Source organism: Accipiter gentilis, chromosome 1, assembly GCF_929443795.1.
Source record: "Accipiter gentilis chromosome 1, bAccGen1.1, whole genome shotgun sequence".
Taxonomy (NCBI): Eukaryota; Metazoa; Chordata; class Aves; order Accipitriformes; family Accipitridae; genus Astur; species Astur gentilis.
In genome coordinates this window covers 42,061,825-42,086,455 of record NC_064880.1, presented here as the reverse complement: position 1 = coordinate 42,086,455, position 24,631 = coordinate 42,061,825, and the positions used below count along the sequence as shown (strand labels likewise).

Genomic DNA, 24,631 nt, shown 5'->3' with positions numbered 1-24,631 from the left:
CGCACGCGGATATGCAAATGCCACCCTCCTCCTTCAGGGGAGAGCTCTGGTTGGCGGAGCGCGGCCGCGACCACACAGCTGTGAGGGGAGGGGGGTGTGGGGGAGCGGTCGGGTTAGAGCCGGCGGGTTCGGTCTTCCAATTCCCCCTCCCCCCGCGAAGTGGGGGAGTCCCCGCACGGCGGTGAGAGGGGTCGGGGGGAGGGAGGGGGAGGGGAAGGGGCTTCCCTCAGAGCGTCCCTGACGGCCCGGGTCGTGGGGACCCCGCTCCCGGGGCCTCCGTGGCACCGGGACCGCCACTAGCGGAGGCTGGGGGGGGGGCACTGAGGTGACCCTGGTGGGAGAGGGCACCTGTCCCTCGCCGCCCTGCTGGCCTGCAGCGCCCTGCCGCGGCCCCTTCCCCCTCCCCCCCGTGTCTGAGGTGATGCTGGCAGCCCTCAGGGAGGCCTCCCCGGCTGCCCGCCCCGTGGGGCCTCTCTCGGGCTGCCCTGCTGGAGCCGTGCGCTGCTGGCAGAGCCAGTCCCGCTGCCCGCGGCCTCGAGAGGCGAGGCGAAGGAGCGTGGATGGGGCTTCCTCCATGTTTGTTTCCTTCCTCAGGGGGAGAGCTGCAGCCCGAGGCGCGGAGCGTCAGCTTCCAGCTGGTGGTGCAGGAGCTGGAGGTTTGATGGAAGTAGTGGCTTAAGGACCCCGCGCCCGCATCGAAGCAATTAAAAAGGGAAAGAGGCTTGAATCGATGGTATTGCGGGCCTCTCTCCGTTTCCTATGGCCAACGCGCCCAGCGCGCGGCTGGCAGCTGCAGACCCTCGGGTACTGGCCTTAGCTGCTCAGGTCACTGAGAGCCCAGAACAGGACATCCCACTGCTACTTCTGAAGTTAAAGGGTAATTAATACCGTTTCTAAACCAGAAGGATGAGGTAGTAAAGTCTGGTCAGCTCATCTTCCTTCTGCCTCCTTATATACAGAAGGTTTTTCTGAATATTTCTGGCAGGGCTGGAAGCTCTGGAAGGTTGATAATACGGCTTTTCCTGAGAGTGGTATTGAGTGGCGTTTAGCTTGGCAACAATAAGGAGGAGGAGCTGGGGAGCAAATGGAGGGGAAGTCTTTTCTCCCTCTCAGCTGTCACCGTGTTTGTGAGACTCCTGCTGATGTGGGCAAGGATCTTACACTTGGTCAAACCATTTCTCCCAGTGCTTTTGGGTAGAGAGCCAGAGTGGTCGTCAGTATTCAATTTTTTAAGTCTTAACATAGAAACGCAATTGCGAGCTCCTGTGTGACTCCCCCTGTCTTTCTTTTTGCCACATAGCCACTGCTCATAGAAACGGTAGAAACAAGTTAGGTCCTGTTCTAAATTGGGATGTAATTATAAGGAAGCTATATGTTTCACAGTGGTTGTGGTTTTATCTGGCCTAGGAAGTTCATACGAATGGGCTATATCCCAGGTAATGTATGTTTTACTACTAAATGTGTAATGAGAAAATGGAAACCTAAGTTTAGCTGTCCTTCCCAAATCTAACAAATGGATTGTAGCTGTAGGAGTGAAAAATGCTGACAAAATATTTTATGCTGTTGTCAGCACTTTTAGAATTACCTTAATCCTGGCTCTGTCTACCCATATTTCTCTTACGTTTTGGAAAAAGACAAAATAAATCTTGCACATCAGAATCTTATGCTCCTCTTTGTGTCTCTCCTGCTTTCTTCCCACAGGAATTTTAAATAGTGCTTCCTTGGGATGTGAAGAATCCAAAAAAATTAAGCAAGATATATATGATTATGATCTTACACAGTACTGCATGCTGGTCCTTAGACAAGACCACTCTCGACTGCGTGGGGGCTGGGCTACTGCTGCCCAGCTAGCAGAGATACTAAGGTAAAAAAAAATTGCCTAGAAGTTTTCTTCTTGTTTTCTTTCTGGCCTTTCATCTTGCTCTTTTTCTTTTCAAGCTGTAATATATTGGCTCCCATCCAGAACAAGGCTTGTTGTTCAGGAAAGGCCGGGGTTAAAGTGCAGGGAGCAGTCAAGAGCAGAGGGGTCAGGCATAGCCTAATTGATCCTGTTTAATTCATTTGCATTGTGTTTCATGGAGCTAGGTAGACTGCTTGGTGGGAACAGTTTTCGTGTTGGCTTTACCTTTTTTTTGTGAACAGTACTCATCAGTGTCACAGTTCTTACCCAGTAATTGCTGATTTTGAATTGCAGTTATTTTAAAAAGTTTGTTTACTGAGATTTCATCTTGCAAAAATCTTCTAGCCTGGTTGACTCACATCGTGGCTTGACTCTGTTTAAATATCTATTTAATACACCTATTTTAAATATCTGTTTACATTTTAGACATAATAAAGGACACAGTTCATACAGACTAGATAGCTTGATGTAGTGATTTTGTAAGAATGGCATTATTAATTCATAGCTAGTAAATAAGACAACTTTAAATTCAAATCCCCAGTGATCCAATCTCAATCTCAATTTCAGGACAAATACTAAGTTTTAAAATTTTCCCCAAGTTGTACTTGATTTTGGCTTAACTAGGGAGCAAAATTCTGAGGCATGAAGCAATTAGGCAACCATCTCTTATTTATGCCATATCTGCAGTATGAATTTTTAATGCCAGGAATTTTACTAAGAGACGCAAGATTTATCACCAGAGTTGTGTGATACTTAAATCATCCCCTATAAGCTATTTCAGTTTGCAGAGAAAACTGAAATTTATTTTAGCTATAAAAATGTCCTTTTGTAACTAGATGAATCTCAGCTTCATGCCTAGAATTTGCTTTCCAAGGGCTTTGGTAAGCAAAGCTTTACGTGTGTGCATTCACAAAAAGCTAACAAAGCCTAGATAAGATGTCAGAAAGTAAAATTCATAAAAAGTTAGGAAGGCTCTTTTGTTGAACTATTATCAGTGCAGAGTACAGAATTGAAAAACTTCCCAGTTGTAAAACATGCAGTTTCTTGTAAAGTCTTCCACAAATGACCAACATGTTTGCAGTGAGTAAAATGAGGAAACTGAGATCTGAAGAACTGATTTCTAGCCCACATGTATTCCTCAGTTGGAGGAAAGTTGTAGACAGACTTGCTGAAGATTTTGTGGTAATATTTTTTTTATACATATTTTTGTTGCCTGATCTGCACCCCCTTCATCTTCAGGCTTCCTGTATCAGTTTTTTTGTCTACCTTTCTATTTTGCCTTTTTTTCCCTTTATGACCATCAGAGCCCTTCCCTAGCATGCGGAGCAAGCCTGAACAGATCCTATGAAGCTAAAGGAGAAAGTGCCTTGATATGTTTTAAACTGAGACATGCTATAATAAGTAGTAATATACTTGCTGTCTCCAGCCTGCCAGTGATTCCTCCTCCTTTTGAGGCAGCTACCTTGGAGCCAGTCACAGCAGTTAACTGTTGTTCAGTGTTGCATTGTCCCATGCCAGTGAAGCATTTCTTCTCTGATGACGTGACATTCATTCAAAGCTGTTCAAACAGGCCCTCGACTATTCAGGTTGATTTTTTTTCTCTCCCCCCCCCCCCCCCTTCAGTCATTGTTGTGTAGGTCTAGAGGTGAAAGGAGATCCTGAGGAATTCCACAAGAAATTTCTTCCTTCAGCTATAGACAACCTTCTGGTTTTGGGAAGACGCTTGCAAGCACGATTTATCCGAGCACTCAAGGTATTTAAATTTCATAGTTAAAAGAGCAGAGAACCTCTGTCAACTTTCCAAGGTTACGTATTCTATAAGTAGGAAATTATTCTAGGGGCACTTGTTTTATGAAAATTTGTTTTCCAGAAATTACAGCAGTTTTTCTTACACCTTGGAGCTTTGAAACTGAAATCTCTTATTGCGGAGCATTCGGTCCATTACATGTGGAAAGCTAGTTTGTAGTTGGTTACCATAGGTTTGTGTACAGAGTTTGGCTACTACCTTTGACAAGTTTTAAAGGTAGGGGGAAGAAATGCAGTAGAAGTAGGATGGTAGAATTAGAGCTGTATGATAGACAGCATCCCAGTCACGGTAGTGTCTTTTTAACTTTGCATATAATTAGTTCAGTCTTTGTAATGGCTGTGTTCCCACTGCTTTATTCAGCTTTACAAAAAAAGGTTTAGGAAGTCTGAAGATTTTAAATCAGATTTGTTGAAGTTTGTTTTGCCATACAATTTCTGCCATGAAATTGGCAAAAAATTCCAAAAACGCTCACTGCTGCTGAACCTGCATGTTGGGAACCTCAGAAGCAGACTGTGTGAATTTGTAGATTTGAACACTTTCTCACTTTTCTCTCCCTCTTTGCAGAGAAGAAGGGTTTTGCCCAGCTAGGTTCCCTCATGCTTTTGAAGCATTCTGAGTCCCAGAATCAGAAGGAGAAAAACCAACAAATGAAACCCACAAGTAATTTAAATAACCAACCTCATGGATTCCGATAGTTTCTTTTAATATCCCTGTTTCCCCGTAGTATCTCATTTTTTGGCTCACTGGCTTCTTGTACTTAGTCAGAGTTTTCCTGTGGAGTATTGTGATGGGCACCACAATCACCATCAATTCTCAGAAAGTATCAGTAGACTAACATACTTTCTGTTAGTTCAATACTTCAGAAGCGCATTTAGTGCTTAAGAAGGAAGCTTCCTGAATGACATCCTAGGAGACTCGAATCTTATCCGCAATATGTAATTTCCCCCACACTTTCTTATTATGTCTCAGCCTACATGCTACTTGAGTCATGCTTGTGGGCAAAGATTTCTTTTGAATGCAAATGCAGTCAACGTTATAATTAGTACTTTGGGTTTTAAACCTTGTGGTCTCAGAGGTGACTGGGCACCCAGACTTGATGCTTGCTCAGTGGAACTTTGGAAGTCCCACTCTACCAGTGGAGATTTGTAGTTTATTCTGCCCTCATTTGCCTTTTGTACAAGTCTTTGAAGTCAAGGGAAGTACTGAAATAGCTTTCTGAAGCTGACGTATTGCCAAAACACAGAACAGATAGTATTACAGCTTAACTTATTACTGTGATTTTCTCTCTCTCATTGTCAGTAAGAACCAAATACAAAGTTAAGCCATGACTGGCGGCTGGAACTTACAGCATGGATCTAGGAATAGTCTTTCCAGAGTTTCATTTGTGGAGGCTCAATTAGTATGGGAGATATCAGGCCAAGTGCTTTATAACATTTTTCAGCAATGTAGTACTATCAAAAGCCCCTTAGCTGTCCCACACACCAGGATTTTAGATTTCCAGTGGCCTATAGCTCACACCTGGAACATAGACTCTAGGCTGTGTGTCTCTATGTGTGTTCACGCGTTCAAACCTGGATTCTTCCTGGTCATTTTTTCCAGTCCAGTGGTATCACAGGCAAGCACATAACGTAGTCTGTTTGGCAAACTGATCAAACTTCAGCTTAATAGTGGTTTGGTGTTTGCTCCCAGACCTCCACCGAGGAGGTGCTTCTGAAGCCTCACCATGCCAGTTTTTAGGAACCTTTTCCATTTTAACTGTGTCCTTGCCCACTTTGTACCCTTTTTTCCTGTGCTTTAACTTAAATAATATAATTCCCACTTTTTGGATTAAATCTATGATGCATTTGTACTGAGCTATTATTTGTCTTATTAGTCCTCCTATGCTATCAAATATTTTTTAAGGAACAAACAAGACTTCTCTCTCACTGTTACGATTTTTCAGGAATGGATGCTTTTTTTAGTATGTTTAGAGTTTGTTGATTGATCTCTAGCCTTGGAAGGACTTACAAGTTACTTTTTTGATTGGTTCCTATGGTTTCACCAGCCTCATTCAGGAATTTGATGGAGTTTTGGTCTCCAAATCCCTGAAGCATATGAACCTTCCCACTACATCAAGCTGAAGTCCTCAGTGAAGAGACATACACATGCTTTTACCTACCTCTCTTTTGTTTAGGATGAAGAAAAACAAGATTTTTTACGCTGGTTCCAAACAGTAACTGATGCCATCTGCTGGCTGTTCGGTGGGCATATTCAGCTAGCGGCATGCGGTAAGGGAAAAGTAAACCCATAAAACATCTTAAAATTTATTTATGGAAGTTACAGGTATCAAGAATCACTTCTAAGCTGATCTCCACCTAGTTTTCTAAATTGGAGACAATGTTAAATCAATCTCTTAAAGTAGCCCGCTCAACAGAAACAGCAATATCTAAAATGGAAAAGAGCCACCAAATGGAAACTAGAGTTCCCCTTCTAGTCTTTTGGAGACAAACATTAAAAGGGTTTTCCTGTAATTTCCCTTTGTAATTCTATACCTTAAAAAAAAAAAGGATTTTTTTACCAATAAGATACAGTTGATCTTTTTACCTGTGTGTGATTAACATATGCAGAAATTTGATCAGAGTACATTGTCAGCCCTGAAAAGTGGATAGGCTTGAAGTTGTTGTCATGCCAGGAAATTTTACAAATACCTAACAAACTTCACTATACACTTTGACCAAAATAACCTTTCAATTAAATTGATGTTAATCACACTGATTTTAAAAAGCAGAATTTGGTTTTGTTTCTAATGCAGAACAAACCCCTAAGAATCATAAGAAGTGTAACTAAAAACACACACGACCATAAAAATTACTGAATATGTAGACAGTGATACACTGGAATAAAAAAGATGGTGCTTTAATGACATCAGTGGACTTGCATTAAACCTGGTATAACAAACTGTCAAGGTTGAAGTCCTTATCTTTTCCAGATATTGTTGCCCCAGTGATAATTCCACTGTTGTAATAAGAAACTGGTACTAGTGTAACATAAAAGGTTTTTAAAGCTTTTGTTCCATTGCAATACCAGAGGGATATCCGAAGGCAGAAAAAAAAGGGCTCAACATGTTTTTTGGATGTTGAAGTAGTTTACTTATTCCAGTAAATTTCAGTGTAAAAATTATAAAAGAGAGAGATTGTTCCAGAAACAGTATCTGGTTTTATTTGCTATGGCTTATGTTCCATAATGAAGTTTATTTGTTTTATGGTATTTTCAAGTCTGGTTCTGATTGCATGATTTCTTATTTGCTTGGTTTTGTTTTTTTTTGCAGTACTGCAAAATGATCACTTCCTGCAGTTGTTAGTAACAGATGATGTTGAAACAGCAATTACAATGATGTCTGTTTTACACAATATTTTGAGGGTGAATAGGTTAGTTGTTTTCATATCCTTGATTTTTCTGAATTTTAAATTTAAAACTCAGTTCATTACTGCTTGGTAAAACAGAACTTTTTCATATACAAGAATTGTTGTGGGTTTTTTTTGTTTTCCTAATATTTGTTGTAGAAATAGAAAAAATAGCTATTTTCTTTATCATGTTGTTAAATTGAGGAAATGGGAATCAATTGATTGAAACAGTAGTACTGCCTGGATCAGTTTGCTGGTCCAGCTAGCTGGGTATGTTGGCTTGCTGAATGCCTGACATACCTAAAAATAAGTCACTGTTAAAAAGCTCATAGTCTGTAATTAACACTTCAATTCTGTCCCCCACCCTGCCTTTTCTTTTTTCTTCTTTTTAAAGTTCTGTCTTGCTTCAGGTTGACGAAGAGACCCTTCACTCTGTTTTGGATGAACTTGTTTATAAGCTTTCATCTACCACCAATCCTGTCATAGGGAATGCTGCTACAAAACTGCTATTATTGGTGGCAAAATTTTGCAAGCAGCTTGTGAAGTTGCTCACAGCTCGCTACAAAGGTTTGTAAACATGAATGGGACCAATCACTCTGCCTCCTCTTACATTCACTGTAAAAATACAAAGGTGGAGGTTTCCCATCTCGGTTCAATAACTATCCAATACAGAAGGAAACTGCAGTGCTATGTTGGGTTTTTTCCTTCTCTTCTGTTCATTTTCATTGTACTTTAAGGTGCCATGCCTCTTTCTGATTCCTGGATTTATTATCTTCTGTGTATTGAGGACTCTGCATGTGGCAACTTGTCTCTTAAAGCTGTTGTTTGTTGCTTCCAACCTGTTTGGCTTTACTTCTTTCTATGTGATGTTCTGCCTCTGCTTTTCCTGTGCAGGTTGGATATTGAGAGATCCTAGCAGCAGGGTGCCTGTACTGCCACAGTAAGAGCCGTGTGTCAGACATCTGCCAGTGTGCTAAGGCTCACTAGTCCAGAAGCATGAAAGTTTTACTTAAAACCAACTTCTGACCCTGGCTGTTACATGTCTGCTTACCTGATAGGTGCTGTTCTGTTACTGAGGAGCTGACTGTCTTTTGATATCCAAGTGATTGGAATGAACTCTTTCCAAAAATTCATGAAATGAGTTTATTGTTTTGTCTTGATGCCTTTAGGCGAGGAGGCCAAGTAGGCATATAATTTGCCTTATGTTATTCATTATTTAATGAGGTGTCCTGTGTAATGTTTCTGTCTCTAGCCTCACAGGGAGCTCCAGAAAACCCTTTAGTCCTCTCTCATGCCCATGGAAACTAAGACAGAGGCTTTGATGTTTTCCAGGTCTCTTGTGTTCTGGATGTTATCGATGGTCAAAACTACTTATAAGCAGCCTCAGTCCTTTGGGGACAAGGACAGTAAGAAGTGGGTATGCTAGAAAAAAATGTCCAATTCCCTTTTTTTACTCTTGTGCTGACTACTTGTTAGGCAGTACCAGCCAGATAAACTTCTGGACCAGAGGGGCAGCTTTGCAACGCTTTTGCCTACAGAATTGAGAGAGGAGGGTTTCCTTTTGGTACGAAATTAAGCATTACATGCCTAAGGCTGATACCATGTTGTGGATTCTTGTGAAGCTGCTGTGATGGTCTGATCATCCCAGCTGTAGAATGCTGGCTTATCTGAAGAGGTGCAAGTCTCCATCAAAGGATTATGCTTTATTTTGCTCTGGAATCACAATATGCCACAGTCATTTAGAGGCTTTTCATCTCTTCTGTACACGTTTCCTGCTTCCACTAAGAAAAAAAACCCACTTTTTCTGCCCCCCCCCCCCGCTTTTTTTTTTTTTTTAAAGTTAGAGTCCTTATGTTAGTATTCACTCAGGCTTTGGAATCCTTTAGGTAGTTTGAGGAACAGCAGCAACAAAGAAAGCATTACAGCATTTCCACCATCTGGCCATCTCATTGAAGTAACTTGGCTTCACAGTGACTCAGAGCCATTGCCAGTATGAGGTACTTCAGTCTAAGCTTTCTGTCAGAAAGGCAGCCTGCTGGAGGTGAGGACATCACCTGAACCTCACATCTCCAAGACTAGCACAGTCTTTACATCAGGTTTCCAGGAGGTTCTGGTCTTTTTGTCTGCCTGGGTTGACACATCTTGAGAAGCACACTTGAGGCATTACTCCCTGTCAGTAGCTGAAAGGTGCATATGGCTGTGTAGTCCATACAGAAACTGGCAATTGGTTGCATCAGACCCACAGGATTTCTGTGAGGGAACTGCCTTGTGTAGCCAGGCTACGTGCTTTTGCAGAGCTCAGGCAGCCTTAGGGGACCCACTGACTCCATTTGGAGTCTCGCCTGTCTCTCTCCTGAAGTGTTTAACCATCACTGTCTTTCCAAAATGGTGCACATGTGATAGAACAGAGGTGCCATTTCTGTTTGCATGAAGGACTTTGTGCTCCATATGCAGATCCTGTAAGTATATATGAGTGTTGGAGTTGCCCAGTGTATAAATTTGCTTATGGACAATGATATGAAGATGGAAGAGTTACTTGAATCTGCAGTTCTTCAGGAGGCTATCCAAACATGTGTCTACTTCCTGCCCTCCTTTCTTTTCCCTCCAACTCCCTGCATAACTCTCAAGGTCTGGGATTTGTCTGATACAAAGCTGAAAAGCATGTTTAGTGTCTACTTGTGTCCTGTGTGCAGCACAGGGAGTGTCTGTGTGTGTGTGTGTTGTGGGGCGAGCACAAGTGTGCTTTTTAGCTACTGCGAACCTAAAAAGCTATTTTGTCTCAGTGATTGGATGCGCACATGTACTCACAGTTACACTATGCAATACAGATAAGACATCAAAGAATTCAGTTATAAATAAATAAATTTTATCATGAAAAATATGAAAGCAGTAGTAATAAAACCAAGCACTTGCATGGTGCTTTACATCCTTTTAGTACTTTACAATGACGTACTGATAAGACACTGAATGTACATTGATAATTTAACTGCCAGTTATGTAGACAAAATAGATAGTGACTTGGACATACAAAATTACACTCACTCTATAATACTTATCTGTGATAGTTGGAGCACCAGATATTACTTGATAATATTCTGCATTGAAAGTCAAAGATGACTGATGATGTTCAACTCTAGTGTTCCTTTGCACATAGAATCAGATTTGATTTTTTGAAAATTGTTAGTTTGAAATCCTGAAAAGAAAAATTCACCTTAGTGGTATCACATGCTGCTTCTCTCTCTCTTAGGATTAAAAGGGCTTTTAAGTAAACAATGGACTGGCAAAGGATTTGACAGAGATCTCAGTCAACTCTTGGACCTGCTGTACTTGGAACAATCCAGTGGAAAAGGAGAAATGCAGGTGCTGAAGTTTAATAAGACTTTTGCATGTTAAATCCTAGTTCCCTGTGATTTATTGTGTTTAGAATGGATTTACTTTATCACTTCGTTGACGCTTTTCAAAGCCTGTGTTATTTTTTCACTATATTAATGGATTTTAAAATTTCCTATTTATTAATTTTTTTCCCTCCATCATCTTTGAAGACATAAAGAAATTGTCCATGATTAAGGCATGGGACTGTGACTTGAGAGATTGACTTTCTGTTGCGGATTCAACATAGATTTCTATACAACTGTAGGGGAAAAAAATACAATTTTGTTTTGCTAACTATAAACAAAAAATAACTGTATCTGCTTTTCTCACATCAATCTTACAAATTTAGATCTCTGAATTCTAGGCAGCATTCACATAGAATTAAGTCATATAGAGAAAAGTTCAGTAAGAATGTCTTCTGGGCTGTGTTCCCAATAAAAGAGGCAATGTGTGTTTTATGAACTTCTTAACAGAATTTTACATGCAGGTTTCTCAGAGACAATACTTTAAAGGAAATTGGGGTTGTGTTTCTAGAGACCTGATTTCATCTTCAACAGAGCAAGGTGTTTTGTGGTTTAGTTATTTTAAATTTAATTTAAGAATAGCATTGATTTTTATTTTATGTTTCTTGCATTTCAGTGACTTCTGATCATACTGCAAATGTAACATTTTTCCTGGCGCTAGTTCTCCAAACTTGTCTTTCTGTTATCTCTAGTGTAGGTATTCTCATTGAATCACTGTTTGAAATATCAAGTGCTTCAGGTGTTTTAAATAAAAATTTCTAAAATTGATTAATGCAACTAATATATATTTTATATTTGTGCTGTAGATTCATTTGTTTACCACAGAGAGCATCAATCCAGATGATCAGATTAGCTGCCTTGGAGCAAGTACAGGGTTCATGATAGTAACTGTCTTAAAAGACCTTAAGTTCCCCAAGCTGTTACAAATACTGAATTTTGATGCATTTGAAAACTGATGTTTTTTGGCCAAATGTTAAGATTGTTCCAAATATACAAGCAGTAATAAACTGTTTTTATATGCAGAGAAAATATTCTACCAATTGCTTTATTAATTTCAGAGGCAGCATGAAGCAGCTTGTATAATCCAGGCTATGTGGAGGGGATTTCAGACAAGGAAAAGGCTGAAAAAACTACCCCAAGCAGTGACCACTTTACAGAGGAGCTTCAGGTAAACCGTATGACTTTGCAAAAAGCACTAAAGAGAAGAATCTAGTAAGAAAGTTTGGTTTGTTTTTTCTCAGGTCACAGAGTGACAGAAAAAATTTAGGTCATCTAATCCAATGTCCTGTTTGAAGTAAGGCCAGCCTCAAAACAGGATCTGGCTGCTCAGGGCTGTATCCAGTTCTGGAGGTCTCCAAGGATGGAGAACCCACTACCTCACTTGGTCCTTGTCCTGGTGCTGTATGACTTGCCTTGTGAAGGATGTTTCCATTACAGCCAGTGGGAATTTCCTTGTTGCAGCTTTTCACCACTGCCTCTTGTCCTTTTTCTGTGCACCTATAAGAGTCTGGCTCTGTCTTTTCTGTAATGCTTCTTTTAAGTAGTGGAAGACAGAAATTGGATTTCCCTTCCTTTAGGCTAAACAAACCCATCTTGTCACCTGTCCTTGTATATCATATGTTCCATAGCCCTAATTGTCTATGGACAGTCTCTATCCTTCCAGTTTGTTAATATCTGTCTTCTACTGGGGGGCCCAGTAGAATGTGGCCAATATTCCAGGTGTGCCCTCAAGAGTGCCAAGTAAAGCAAAATAATAATCTTCTTTGACCTGCTGCCTCTGCTTTTGCTAGTGCAGTCCACTACACAGCTAGCCTTTGTTACTGCAAGGACATGCTACTGGCTCGTGTTCAACTTGTCACCCACCAGGAACCCCAGGTCCTTTTCATTGGAGCTGCTGTCCGGGTAGTCAGTGCCCAACCTGTACTCATTCATGAGGTTATTTTGTACCACGTGTAGAACTTCCCATTTGAACTTCATGTGGTTTCTGTTGACCCATTTTCTGTGTTTGTGGAGGTTCCTCTGAGTGTCAGCCCTGCCCTGCATGGGAGACTGTGATGACAGACTTGATAAAGTCAAGGAAAATGACATCCACTGCTCTCCCCTCATCCACAGAGCCAGTCATCTCATCACAAGGTAATCAGGCTGGTCAAACATGATTTGCCTGTGATAAATCTATGCTGGCAATTCCAATTCACCTTCCTGTCCTTCCTGGAAATAGCTTCTCTGAGGATTTGCTCCCATGTCCCAGGGCATAAGTTTGGGCTGACCAAGAGTTCCTTCATCTTGAAGATGCCTTTTTCCAGTCAGTTGTTATTTCTGAGGCATAAAGGTAACGTAATGCCAATACGAGCTCTTTCACTACAGATTCTTTTAGCAGAGACATCCAAACAATGTGCTTTTCCAGCAGTACCTGTCCTTTTCCCAGCTGCCAGACTTCTCTGAAAAAACTTTGCTTCTATGATGCTTTTGCATGTTTTCTGTGTAAAATCTATGGCATATAGAAAAAAGTGTGTCACGCTGTAGCATGGGATTGCACTAAATAGCACTAGAAGATGAGGTACTGGTGGTAGAACAGTTCACTGGCTCACAGTTAACTTGACACAAAATTCCACCATAAATTGAATGTGGAGCTGTCCTGGAGTTTCCAATCTGCCATGCCATAGTCCGTGTAAGATGTTGTTCTTCATTAATATTTGAAATCTTTGACTCTTGGAAGTGGAGTCACTTCAGTGACCTAAAAATAGTATCCTCTGACTTGGAGCACCACAGAAGAATGAAGCTACATAAATAATGCTTGTCTTACTTGAAGTAGGATTTGAGCAGTAATGTTAGCACATGTTAGGCTAAATCTTTTGAGAAATTTAGTGTAAATTTAACATAGGTTAAGGGATCTAGATCAAGTTCGGATTACACAGCAGGTTTTTTCAACTTTTTTTTTGCACATGTTGAGCATTACTTTATCAAAACTAGATCTTAGAAATCAATTAGTCAAATCACATTGCATTATGATCAAGGTGTTAGGAAGCAGACAGTTATGATTTGTCGTCTAGACTGGTGTTAAGAAGTTATTGGACTATCTAGGGTGTAATCTTTAAATTCTGGAAGATTTGCAGGGACAAGTAGTGTGTCTATTGAGGGCCATCAGCCACTCCAGCATTTGTGCTGAAAGACAGAGAATGACATCCTTGTCACTCCTTTTTACTCCACTATACACTTTGAACCAATATTCCTGCCCTCATAAGGTACCTTGCAAGGTTGCAAGCCAAAATCATAGCCCAGAAAACTTGGATAATGGGCTAAGACATAACATGGTAAAGCAGAAGGGAAAGGATGGCGAAGCTATTGGCAATCAACAAGATAATTGACTTTCTTGTGTCATATTTTCAGTATTGTGTTAGCACATGCCTCTTAAGAAGTTCTTGAGTCATTTAAATGGACTTTTGAATGTGTTTGCTTAATATTGAGAGGAGTGGAAATCTATTAATATCCTTACAGTTGTATGTTCCTGGCTCAGTCAGTCCCAATGCACTGAGTAAATACGGTAACTGTACAGCTCCAGTGTTGGGTTTTTTCCTGTCTAGGTCAAAGCTGCAGTTAGTGTTATGCTGAAAAATAGTGTTTGGAATACTGTAAGCATGACTTTAGAAAAGCTAGCAAGAGGACTTTTTAATTTTTAACAGTCAGGTTTTGGTTATATTCACAGATTTATTTTAGAACAAGTGTGGTTAAATACTGCTGAGGCTGAAACTCCAAACTTGGCTCACCTGCAGCTGCAGTGGAAGATCTTAAACTCTGCAAGTTATAAACTTCTGAAACTCTGTGGTTTCAGAAATGTCTCCTTGGTGAATATTAAAGCCTGTAATGTCTCCTTGAAGTTAGTTCACTGTTACATAGCTAATTGTAGAACTGTTAAAATAGCAATAATTTGTATTAATCATGCGTCAAAAATCAAACCATTTTATACATACAAAGAGATGATCAGAGGAAGGCTGATCAGTACCATGAACTGCTGAAGGAAGCTTGGATCTTACTCTGTGTGTGTTTTGCTTTTGTTCAGAGGCATTTCCCTCTCACAATGTGGTTTTGTGCAAGTAAATATGTCTTATCATTAGGAGGAACAGCGAATGAAGAAGAGCATGTGTTTTGCAGACTACACAGGAAAGAATCGGTATCAAATGAAACATTTAAATACCTGACAGATACTATTGGTAGTTTCATGGATGCACATCTGAGAAGTTCATGAAACATTCTTGTAGTTTTCCACCTAGTGGAGCTGATAAAAATTTCTAGGGAAAACTATTAATAGTTTTATCAAGAAAATGTCATCAAAAGTCCTGTTTGATCCTGTGACATCATTCCACCTAGAGGTATAATATGTGCCTGCCTGGATTAAAAATGCAAAGATTTACAGCTCTAATTCTCAGAAATGTGTGGGCGGAAAACCTCTAGTTTCCTTGAGACCATTCTGATGTAATCACATATATCATCATCTGTCTCTGTAAGTAGATGTGTGGGCACGCTTCAAGTCTGCATTACTGTCATAAAAGGATTATGGTCTCTCAGATTGTGGTGGAGGCTGTTTTATCAGTTAAGGCCAGATCTTTAAATCCAGAGCATCTTTTCCACAAAATAGCTTCCATCCCACCTTTCTCCACCCAGTTATGGAGACTGAGGAGAAAGTATGGTTGGTGGAAAAATTACAACTCCATTTATACTAGCAATGGGAAACACACAAATAACTCAATAGTACTGTGAGTCTAAAGGTATGTGACATGCAGCAATACCAAAATTGCTGGACATTAGTTCTAGTCTATGGCTTCCCCCCCCCCCTTTCTGACACCCCTTATGCCTGTGCCCTGTCAATTTTTTTTTCTTTCCTAGTGCTTAAGGTGCTCCTTTCATTGTCTCTGGAAAAGTGCTAAAGGAGAGCAGAACTCAGGGCTCTGGGCCCAGTGGGGGTACTCAGGTCCTGAGCAGGGAAGTGATTTTGCTGCAACAGGAGAATAGGAGTCATCACAACATTACCTCATTGTAGGGTACATTTGTAAAGTCTCAAGCGTTAAGCTGCTAATGAGGTTAGGGCCATTGGGATGAGAAGGGGTAGTGAAGGGAGGGGGAGTCCTAGCTCACAGCATCTCATGCTTCACCGAAACTATGTCAAAGTGGTCTCAGTAATTATTAGTATCAATACATCAGTATATTTAGTATTAATATATTAGTCTCCATGTTAATGTTAGTGTGTATATATAATTGATATACAGGCTATTATTAGCTTAAACACTCCAGGGCCAGTTACAGAGTTTTCAGTTGTCTCATCTGTGTAACATCTGCTGGGGCTTTTCCAATGCCAAGCACAGTGAGGCAACATCCTAACTTCAAATTACAACAGCTAGTACAGATCAGGAAGAATTTACAAGAAAATTCTTTCCTAGTGTTCTGTTAACAAAATTGATGGAGGAAATGTGATGGTTTGGATTTCCTGCTGGATTTCCTGGAGAAAAAAAATCCCTCCAAATTTAGGAAGTGAGCCTTAACAGCCAACATTCTGATCTACTCTTGCAGTCGGTACAAAAATAATAGAATGTATTATGGAAAGCAGGTGTCATACATGCTGATTGATGCACTGGAAAAGGTGAGTACTGGAGCAGACTGCTAATGTTGCTTTAGCTCTTCCCCAGATGTTCTAGTTCATGCTGGCTGTCAATGTCCCACATGGAACATTGTTCCCTTCAGGGTCCTTAGAACTTTATCCTAAGTAAAAATATATCCTTTGATTTGATACCAGATTGAATGACTGGCTCAAAATTTTTCATGGTGATAGATAGTGTGGTAATTTGTTAGCTTGCAGGTGATATCTCATTGCTTGGTGTGGTCCTGCAGCCAGCAGCTGGGATGGCAGATTATTTTATGGATTTCCTCCCTTGATGCTGGGCCATTTAACAGAAGGAGAGAGTTGCTTTTAAGAAATGTACAACTTAAGCTAATTGTTAATGTATTTGTGTATTGCAGAGCTAAACGGCAACAGGAGCTGCAGCATTTAAAAAAACAGAAGGAAGATGAGGCTCTAAAACTGCAAATGCAACTTCAGAGACAGAGGGCCATGAGACTCTTCCATGAGCGACAGCTGGCCTTACTGGAAATAATCCATGCCAGTATGATTTATATTAAAATATATCAGAAGATTAAAGTGTCTGGGTCTCTTTAAGAATAGTTTCCCCAAATATATTTCTTAATCTTGCATATCTGTTTGCACTGTAGTCTTACTGCCTCTTCTCCTGACCCAATTATCTGACAGAGAACTTGCTAGTTCTACAAGGGCTCAGTAATGACTGATCAAGATCTGCTGCCTTCAGAATGGTGCAGGAGAAAGGGAAACCAAGTTTTCTTGTGTTAGAAAGCTCTCTTGCAGCTACAAGTTTCTGAGATGTGGCCCACAGCTAGCAGACCTTGGAGGAAGGGGGGGGTTTAACTAATGGCACCCAAGCTTTTTTGGTACTATCTAGTTTGAGGATTAAAAATGTAAATTGTTAAGAGATCCAAACCCACAGTCTTATAACTGGATTTTTGTAACATTTGTAGGTCAGGTAAATAAGTACATGGAGGAAATGGAAGGGAAATCAGCATTAACTATCCAGAGATTCTGGCGAGGGTATAGAGCAAGAAGAAATTTTCATCAACAAAAACAATCTCTTAAGGAATATAAAGCAGCTGTTGTCATTCAGAGAGCAGTAAGTATATATACTTTATTTTAACATTAGACAGGACTGAGTGGATTATTGTGATCCCTCAAAAAGCTCTGTTTATTCTCTTACTGTCGATGTAGCCATAATTTATTAAAAAATTATTCAGAGGATGATAGTCTAGAGCCACAAGGTGCTTAGACAGGTTAAACCTTGCATAGGTTACAAAGCCTAATACAGTCCTGTAACTAAACTACAAGAGCTACTTCTTTGACACCTAAGGTTGGAATTTCACCATACTACAGATGAGTCAGTAATGTATTATGAGAGTTCTTACTTACTATTTAGTATTCATGCTGACCATTGTATGTTGCCTTTTCAGCATCATAGCTAAATTTACACTTTAACAGATGCAGTACTGAAACATTCTTCTTTCACTGATTGATTACAAACAAAGCAAGAAGTCAAACTTACTGCCTGTGATTGTCATATTCTCGTATGTTCTTTACAAAGGCTTGTAAATTCTTGGAAGAACGAAGAAGAAGGAAACTTCTCTCTCCTTGGAAAGATCCCAAGGGACTGACTGATGAGCAGAGACTAGCTTTGCAGCAGAAGGTGGATGACTACATCAAATTGCATCCGGTCTGTTTCTTAGTCATTTCATAATTTGCATTAATGATGCAACATAAAATACTGTAGGGATGAAATATATTCAGCTTCATAAATTCTGATCAAGGTAATCCATGTGAGGTATGCATATATTAACCCTGCTTGTTTGACAGCAAGGCACTAGGAAATTGGGGATTTTAACCATTAATCTAATAAAAAGGGTCAAAGCAAACTGTAATTGGAAGATTTATATACTTGATGATGGATAGCTTTGTAGAGGGCTGCAGAGGAAGCAAAATTATTAAGTTAACAAGAACAGCATTTGCATTCCTTGTTTAGAGATTATTCTGCCCCCAAAAGATTTAAAATAACTAGCTCCTAATGGTAATAAACTGTTATTTTCCTCCAGGCTTCCCAAATGTCAGAAGAAATGAGTAAAGAATTACATATGCAAGCCCAGGAAAAGCTGGCACAGTTCCTGCTGAGGAGCAGACTGGATCAGAGAGCAGCGCAGCGAAGAGAGGCCTTACTGGCTCAGGTCAACACCGATGTGGAGCTGCTAATGAGTATGTGTCTGCTCTGGTCATAGTTTTGATTACCATTTCGATTAAACTAATTTAGAGACAACATTAGAGGGAACAGTGGTAAAGCCTCATTTCAAATCTGAAATATCTTTCTTCTTTTGCCATGTGCCTTATCTTGAGATTCAGGCTTTGTTAGAGATTATCTGAGTATTGCTATAGGTTAAGTATACACACCTGCTTTTCAAGGAGCATCTTATTCTACTAAAAGTCTCGCTCTGATACATTCACAAGAAAAGCAATCGCCCTGTAAAAGGCATTAAAATTTCTAAGAAGGGGATCTCACACAATCTCTTCCTATGTACTTGTTTTGCTTTGTTCTGTTTTCTTGTGTTGTAAGTAACCCACTGGTTGAAGTGCTCTCACCTCTTCCAGATAAAGAGAGAAATCTTTGAGCTATGAATTTCGAGTCATGTTTTCATTTTCTCTGGCCTGGCTTTATTTGAAATGGAATTCACTATTATGCTATCTTAATTCCAGACAAGTAGCCTGGAGTGAAAGAGCGAGAATAGCAAACTGCAGCCACCAGAGAGCACCCAACCCAGACAAAATTCAGCAAGTTACTGAATTCCATTATTTAGTCTGTCACGTGCTGTGTCATTGCAGCTCATCGCTCCCTGAACAGGCAGATCAGTAGCACACTCTTACACTGTGCTGGGTCCCCCAGGCAGGGAATACACAGTGCTGCTGTGCCAGAGCGGTGGAAACACTATGCTGATGTCACCCTGTGTCAGGAGCGCTGATCCAGCAGTAGCGACCGGGAGCTTTTCTTTCTCTTAGGTCATAGTTTCACAAGAAGTCATTTTGGTGGGTGCCACCACTGCACCTGAATGATGTAGTCCTGCTTTCCCCCTTCTTCTCCCTCCCACATTATGTATTTATTTTTTCAGATTAGCTTTGATTTGGATTGCTTCTCCAATCAGGTTTATCATGCAGCCATAAAATTGTAATGCTAGCATGGGGAAAGGAGTGACCTAGGACAGTGGGAAGTGGGAGGGTAGTGCTCCTTCTTTTTTTGTTTGAAATACTCATAAAACTGCAAACAAAATCCAGAAAACTCTTCTCCTTGTTCTTACAGGTGCTCCAGGGTTAGCAAAGACCACAGAAAAAGATCTTGATGTCTTTATGAGTCGATCAATCCCTGTAGCTACCAAGGCAAGGCAATCCCACAACACTATGCTGAAATACACTCACTGGCCATGGTGGAAGAAGCTTGGAGATGAGTTTATGGAGGATGATGTCATTCCTGATGATGCCCTAAATGCAGAACTGGGAACTCTATTTATTGGTGGAAGGAAATCGTTTTAGGTAACAGGCAGAAGAATTTCTTACTCGACTTACCTTGCACTATGCATTCACTTGCATGTGTTTTTAAGGAAGGAGACCAGTGGAATTGTAAGACAAAGTACTGAAAAAGACCAAAGCCTTATTTTAGTGCATTTTACTTATTAAGAAACTCTTCTGTACATCAACAGTTAGATCCTATTGATTGTGCTGTTGCAAGTAAGATTGCTGTAATTGTAAATGAGGATATTTTGTAATTTGTATCACTTTAAAAGTAAGTTCATAACCTTTGGCTTTTCAGTTCTTATTCACATTCGGTGTAAAGAATCATGCTATTGTAAAAGCCTGGGATTTTATAGCAAAACATTTTATCAGGTGATGTACTTTGAGATCAAGATGGGTCCAGAACAAACCAAGATACCAGTAAGAAGTCAAGCAAGCACTAGGCAGGCTGTGTGCTTATGGCAGGGTAGACAGCTAACTCCTGTTAGCACAGGCAAAGCTTAGCCTGAGGAACCTACACCAGCTGCTTGATGGCAACGAGGGAAAAAGCAAGGGGAGGAAAAAAAATGTCAATATTCTTGAATTAAATGTGTTTTCCTTTAAAAGCATGCAGTTCTTTCCACAGCCAATGCAGTACATTGTAACATGGGCACAGTCCAAACTGTTACATGGGATTGTAGCCTCAGTGTGACCATCTGGACCATCAGCTCTGTCTTCTTAAACCGTGCAGATGCTGTTTAATCCAGAAAGGTCTCTAGCACAGGGCCTCTGCAGTCACTGTGACCCAGTACACAGTAAAAACCTACAGTCAAGGGCCGAAGGCTGCTGCTTACCGATGTGCTTAGAAAGCAAGGAGAACTCAAGGCTGCAGCTAGTGCTGTAAGTGCCTGCACTTGTTTTTAGGTGAAAGGCCCAGAGAGTCTTAAGAATTGGATCTTACCTCACTGCAGACAAGGAGAAAGTGCAGTGAATTCTGCTAGTTTTATGTGGGCAGCAGTACTGGTTCAGCATGTTTGTTTTCCATTCTTTCTAGAAGGTTTTGATTTTTAATTTTAGTGGAGATGAATGGAAAACAAATAAATAGAAATAGTGGGCAGAAGCCCAAGCCCATTCAGATGCAGCTGATACATTGAAATTAATAACTGGACAGCTGCCAAGAGGAAGAGCTGTGCTCTATGTTAATTTTTTTAGCAGAACTGTGATTTGGAAGGCACTGAATTGGCTCTCAGCTCCTTTCTTGGAGAGTTAACTGGTGGAACAATCCATTAACTATTTGCCAGGGCACTTGCATGTGTCTGTTGAGTTACATATTGTTCTGCACAGCCCTGCTATTAGTTTTAGGCCATGCCCGTAACAACACAGGTGCCCTACAACCACCAGAGTGGAAGGGCTGGGGGACAGTCACAAAGTGCTCCACGGGATAGAAGCTACCCCCCAGCAGCTGCCAAGCTCTGGTGCTGGAAAAGGCTTAGTGTCTCTATCTGAACTGCAGCAAGCCAGCTGTTCCCTCGCAAATACGTGAGTCCTCTGTGCACATCATAGTCCCCTCTGCTGTGCAGCCACTGAGCCAACTATTTTGAGACAGCAGCCTCTGCTGTTATGTTTATTCCCAATCACCCTCATTATAACAGCTCTTTAGCGCAGAGAGATGTTCACAAAGGTGCTTTGCTTAATGTATTTTATGTAAAGAGATGAGCACCCCTGGCCAGTGTTAAATACCAAGGGCATTATAAAGCCATCTTACCAAAAAGCCATTTATTGTAATGGTGTCTGCCACTCACTGCCATTGGAGTGGATAATGAACTCCCCCTTTGGAATATGCAATTTGCTGAATAATGGGGGTTTTGAAGTGAACAGAGAGCCTGGTGGAAGGTGCAGTCTTGCTGGAGGAATTCAAGTTGCTGGGTGGTTTATTACCAGCTCGGCAGTGCAAGTTCCCCTGCCCCACCACTGCCCTGATAAATAAAAATGCCTCTCCTTACTTTGTGCTTGTCACCAGGAGATCTCAGTCATCTCAGTTTTACAGACCAAGGAAACTGAGGCAAGAGAGCTGTGAGGGAACGTGCCTATGGCCATATATAACCGTCTGACCTGTCACTTGTTCCCGTTACTGTCCCAGGCAGAGCAAGCCAGAAAGGAGCCACTGCAGCATGCCAGGGCAGAGCTGGGAGATGCTCTTGGATGCCAGTTGCTGTGGCCAGCTTGGAGTCTGGGCCCAGCAGAAGAGATCCCTGTGCTCCCCTGCTTGCCCCCCTTTGCTCACAGGTGGGAGGGATTTGGCATGGCTTGGTTCATCCGCTTTTCAGGTCCTCCTGCATCACATGCAGGACATGTTGCTGGCGATTTATTTCACTGCAGCTCCTTCTGGGATAAAATATTCCTGCCTGAACAATGGGAACAGATGTAAACAGCTGAACGGAAGCTGCTTCCAACCTGCTATCAGGTGAACAGTCCTGTCTGGGTTATACGATCACCCAAAAAAAGGCTGTAGGAGAGGCTGTGAACTGAAATGGGTCCAGTCCTGTTCCCGCTTGTCTGCTTGTTGCAGACCACAGGCACACCCAGAAAGCTGGGAGCTGTTACTCAGGCATAAATGTGCTGCACAGGTAGTCCAGCCAGGTAGGAAAAGGGGCAGAATTTGGTCGTACTCAGCAGGTCTGGGCTGTGCCACTTCGGATAGCAAGCAGGCCTGCCCTGGCAGCCTGGAGAGAGACCCTGCTTGCCCTGGAGGAAGTGCAGGGGTGCCCTCCCCCACCGGGGGAGTGACAAACCTGGGGGGGCACACTGTGACGTGAGGAGGGGCAGAGGTGAAGCTGGAGCTGCGAAGGCAGCGGTGCTCATGTCATTAAATATTGACGCTGTCTAAGCTGGCCTGTGGGGGCGATTTAGCTGAATTGCAGGTTTCTGTTGCTGTGATAAATTGGACCAATTTGTCATGTGGTTTTGTTTCTTCCCTCTCTTAAGTAAAGCTATACAGGAGCATTATTGATACAGCTTCGGCAGCAGCAAACAACCTGGAAAAGAAAATCCTTTGATGGATATGGATAAAAAGGAAGGGACAGCGACTGTTCTTCCTCTGAAGGTGCCACCAGAGTCATGGAGCAGGAAGAAGGCAGTAAAAGGAACAAAAAAAAAAAGGAATGCTCAGCCCTTTCAAAGCCAGAGACAAAGCAGTGTCCTCTGCTGGCTCCTGCAATTGAGGAAAATTCCTGTTTATGCAGACAGATAGACTTCTTTTTCAGCTTTAGCTGTAACTGGACTCTGCAAACAACAGGATGCTGATCTGCAGCAGAGACACTGGCATGCGCTTGAGACTACGCTGCTAAGGGCGTCTCCTGGCCTTTCAGACAGGCTGTAACAGGAGCTTTGAGCTGAGAACAGTAGATAACCCTGATGCTATTTCACCTCTCGCCTCCAAGTCTTCTACTGCTGATTTCCATGGGAGCAGAATCTGGTATAAACATCTGCTCTCCACTGCAGAGTATCACATACATCAAGTACAAGGAGAAATGAAAGCTTTCTCCAAGTAGCGGGATCGGGGCTATTTATAAATTAGCATGCATCAGAAAAGGAGGCAGCTCTTTGCATAGGGAGCTGCAAAGATCATCACAATAGGTCTCCAAGTTCTCCTTACCATCCTTCTTGATACCACAGTAACACCCAGTCATCCTCCTGACATCTTTGCGTACAGCAAAAAACTCTGATAAAGAGATTGTTTACTAAATGAGTGATGCATGGGCCCAGATTTACCAAGGGGAACTAAAGGACAGGTGCCTGCCATCCCCTGAAGGCAGGGCTGGGCTTACTCCAGCTGTCGTCTTAGGACAGGAAGGCAAAGTCTGGCAGGTGAGGACCAAGGTCAGGACACCGCAGCTCTGGCAAATTTTCCCAGCTGTGCCGGAGAACTCCTCTGTGACCTTGAGCACATTCTGTCTCTGCCTCTCTCTTTTCCTCTCTCAGATGAGGCTTACTGAGGGAGGTTTCGTATGTTGCATTTGTAATTTAAGAGCCTTCAGTGGAGGATGCTGTGTAAGCCCAGTGCCACTGAAATTGCTTTCTTCTAAGGTGGAATGGGAGTTTGACAGGCCCCAGGAAGAAAAAACATTTGTATAATCAGATGTTGAACATGCAGAAAGAGCTCAGGGTTGCCATGCTATTTATTTTGCTCCAAATTCAGAGTTTCTTTGCAGAATTTAGTTCTTCTCTATTGAATTACATCCTCAAACAGGAACAATGTCTTTACCTATGCTTGATCACTTAATAAAACCTATGAAAGCGAGTAATTCTGGTCAGGGAAACTTCATTTAGCACATCTCACCAATCCAGCACCTGCCTGTTTGGAACAAGATGAACATACACACATACAAGACGGATAGCAAGACCCAGCTCAACCCAGCATTACACGGTAGAGCCAGTGAACTGCAACACTTAATCCTAGAAACAATCAAAGCAACCATTAAGTTTGCCAAGTCCTGACTGACTGAAAGCAAAGAGGCGTTCAAGCTGGCACTGCTACCCCTAAAACGAATGGCGAATTAAAATGAAATAGTTGCAAATGCAGGATACAACTCATGGCTATGCTCAGGAACAGGGAAAAACAGAGGCATTATCCTCGCCTTGGCTTTATTCTCTTTATTATTACGGTTCCAGCGAGACTGCCTGTCACGTGCAGAAGCCTGTGAAGGCTGGTACAGGAAGATAGTCACGAAAGTCACCAGAGCCACGCTTGCTTTAGGACAAAAGGACGTCCAATCTGACCAGATATTAGGGACTTCCGAGGTGGTCAATCTAAAGAAAAGCTACGCGATATGGAAAATGAAGGATCCCAAGCAGCGTAAGAGGAAGGCCAGAGCTAACCCCAGCCCAGCTCGGAAGCTGCCGGGCACGCTAGGCAAGGAGGGGAGCAGGGCTGGGCAGCGGGGCGGGTGGCTGCCGAGCCGAGACACCGCCGCCTCCTCCTCCTCCTCCTCCTCCTCCTCTTCCTCTCTG

At 41.8% G+C, this 24,631-nt stretch overlaps 1 protein-coding gene across 2 annotated transcripts; it reads left to right on the top strand.

Moving 5' to 3' along the window:
* The first annotated feature begins 223 nt into the window (after positions 1 to 223).
* IQCB1 (IQ motif containing B1) lies at positions 224 to 24,033 on the top strand. Of its 2 annotated transcripts, XM_049804139.1 has the most exons (15): positions 224 to 877; positions 1,702 to 1,864; positions 3,524 to 3,653; positions 5,881 to 5,974; positions 7,015 to 7,114; positions 7,485 to 7,657; positions 8,423 to 8,503; positions 10,338 to 10,450; positions 11,544 to 11,653; positions 16,495 to 16,637; positions 17,065 to 17,213; positions 17,679 to 17,807; positions 18,184 to 18,340; positions 19,434 to 19,663; positions 22,607 to 24,033. In XM_049804139.1, exons 1-14 carry the CDS (start codon positions 760 to 762, stop codon positions 19,661 to 19,663), a joined length of 1,890 nt encoding a protein of 629 aa, XP_049660096.1. In that variant the 5' UTR covers positions 224 to 759; the 3' UTR covers positions 22,607 to 24,033. The 2 variants fall into 2 exon arrangements, with proteins under 2 accessions (XP_049660096.1, XP_049660105.1); XM_049804148.1 differs by lacking the exons at positions 8,423 to 8,503; positions 22,607 to 24,033 and having other exon boundaries at positions 19,434 to 20,417.
* The last annotated feature ends 598 nt before the right edge of the window (positions 24,034 to 24,631 follow it).

Excerpts from the sequence above, each read along its gene's own strand:
- IQCB1 (XM_049804139.1), top strand. The coding sequence starts at position 760 with ATGGCCAACGCGCCCAGCGCGCGGCTGGCAGCTGCAGACCCTCGGGTA. Across the intron at positions 16,638-17,064 it reads ACTGGAAATAATCCATGCCA|GTCAGGTAAATAAGTACATG; the intron begins GTATGATTTATA and ends TAACATTTGTAG. Across the intron at positions 18,341-19,433 it reads CGATGTGGAGCTGCTAATGA|GTGCTCCAGGGTTAGCAAAG; the intron begins GTATGTGTCTGC and ends TTGTTCTTACAG.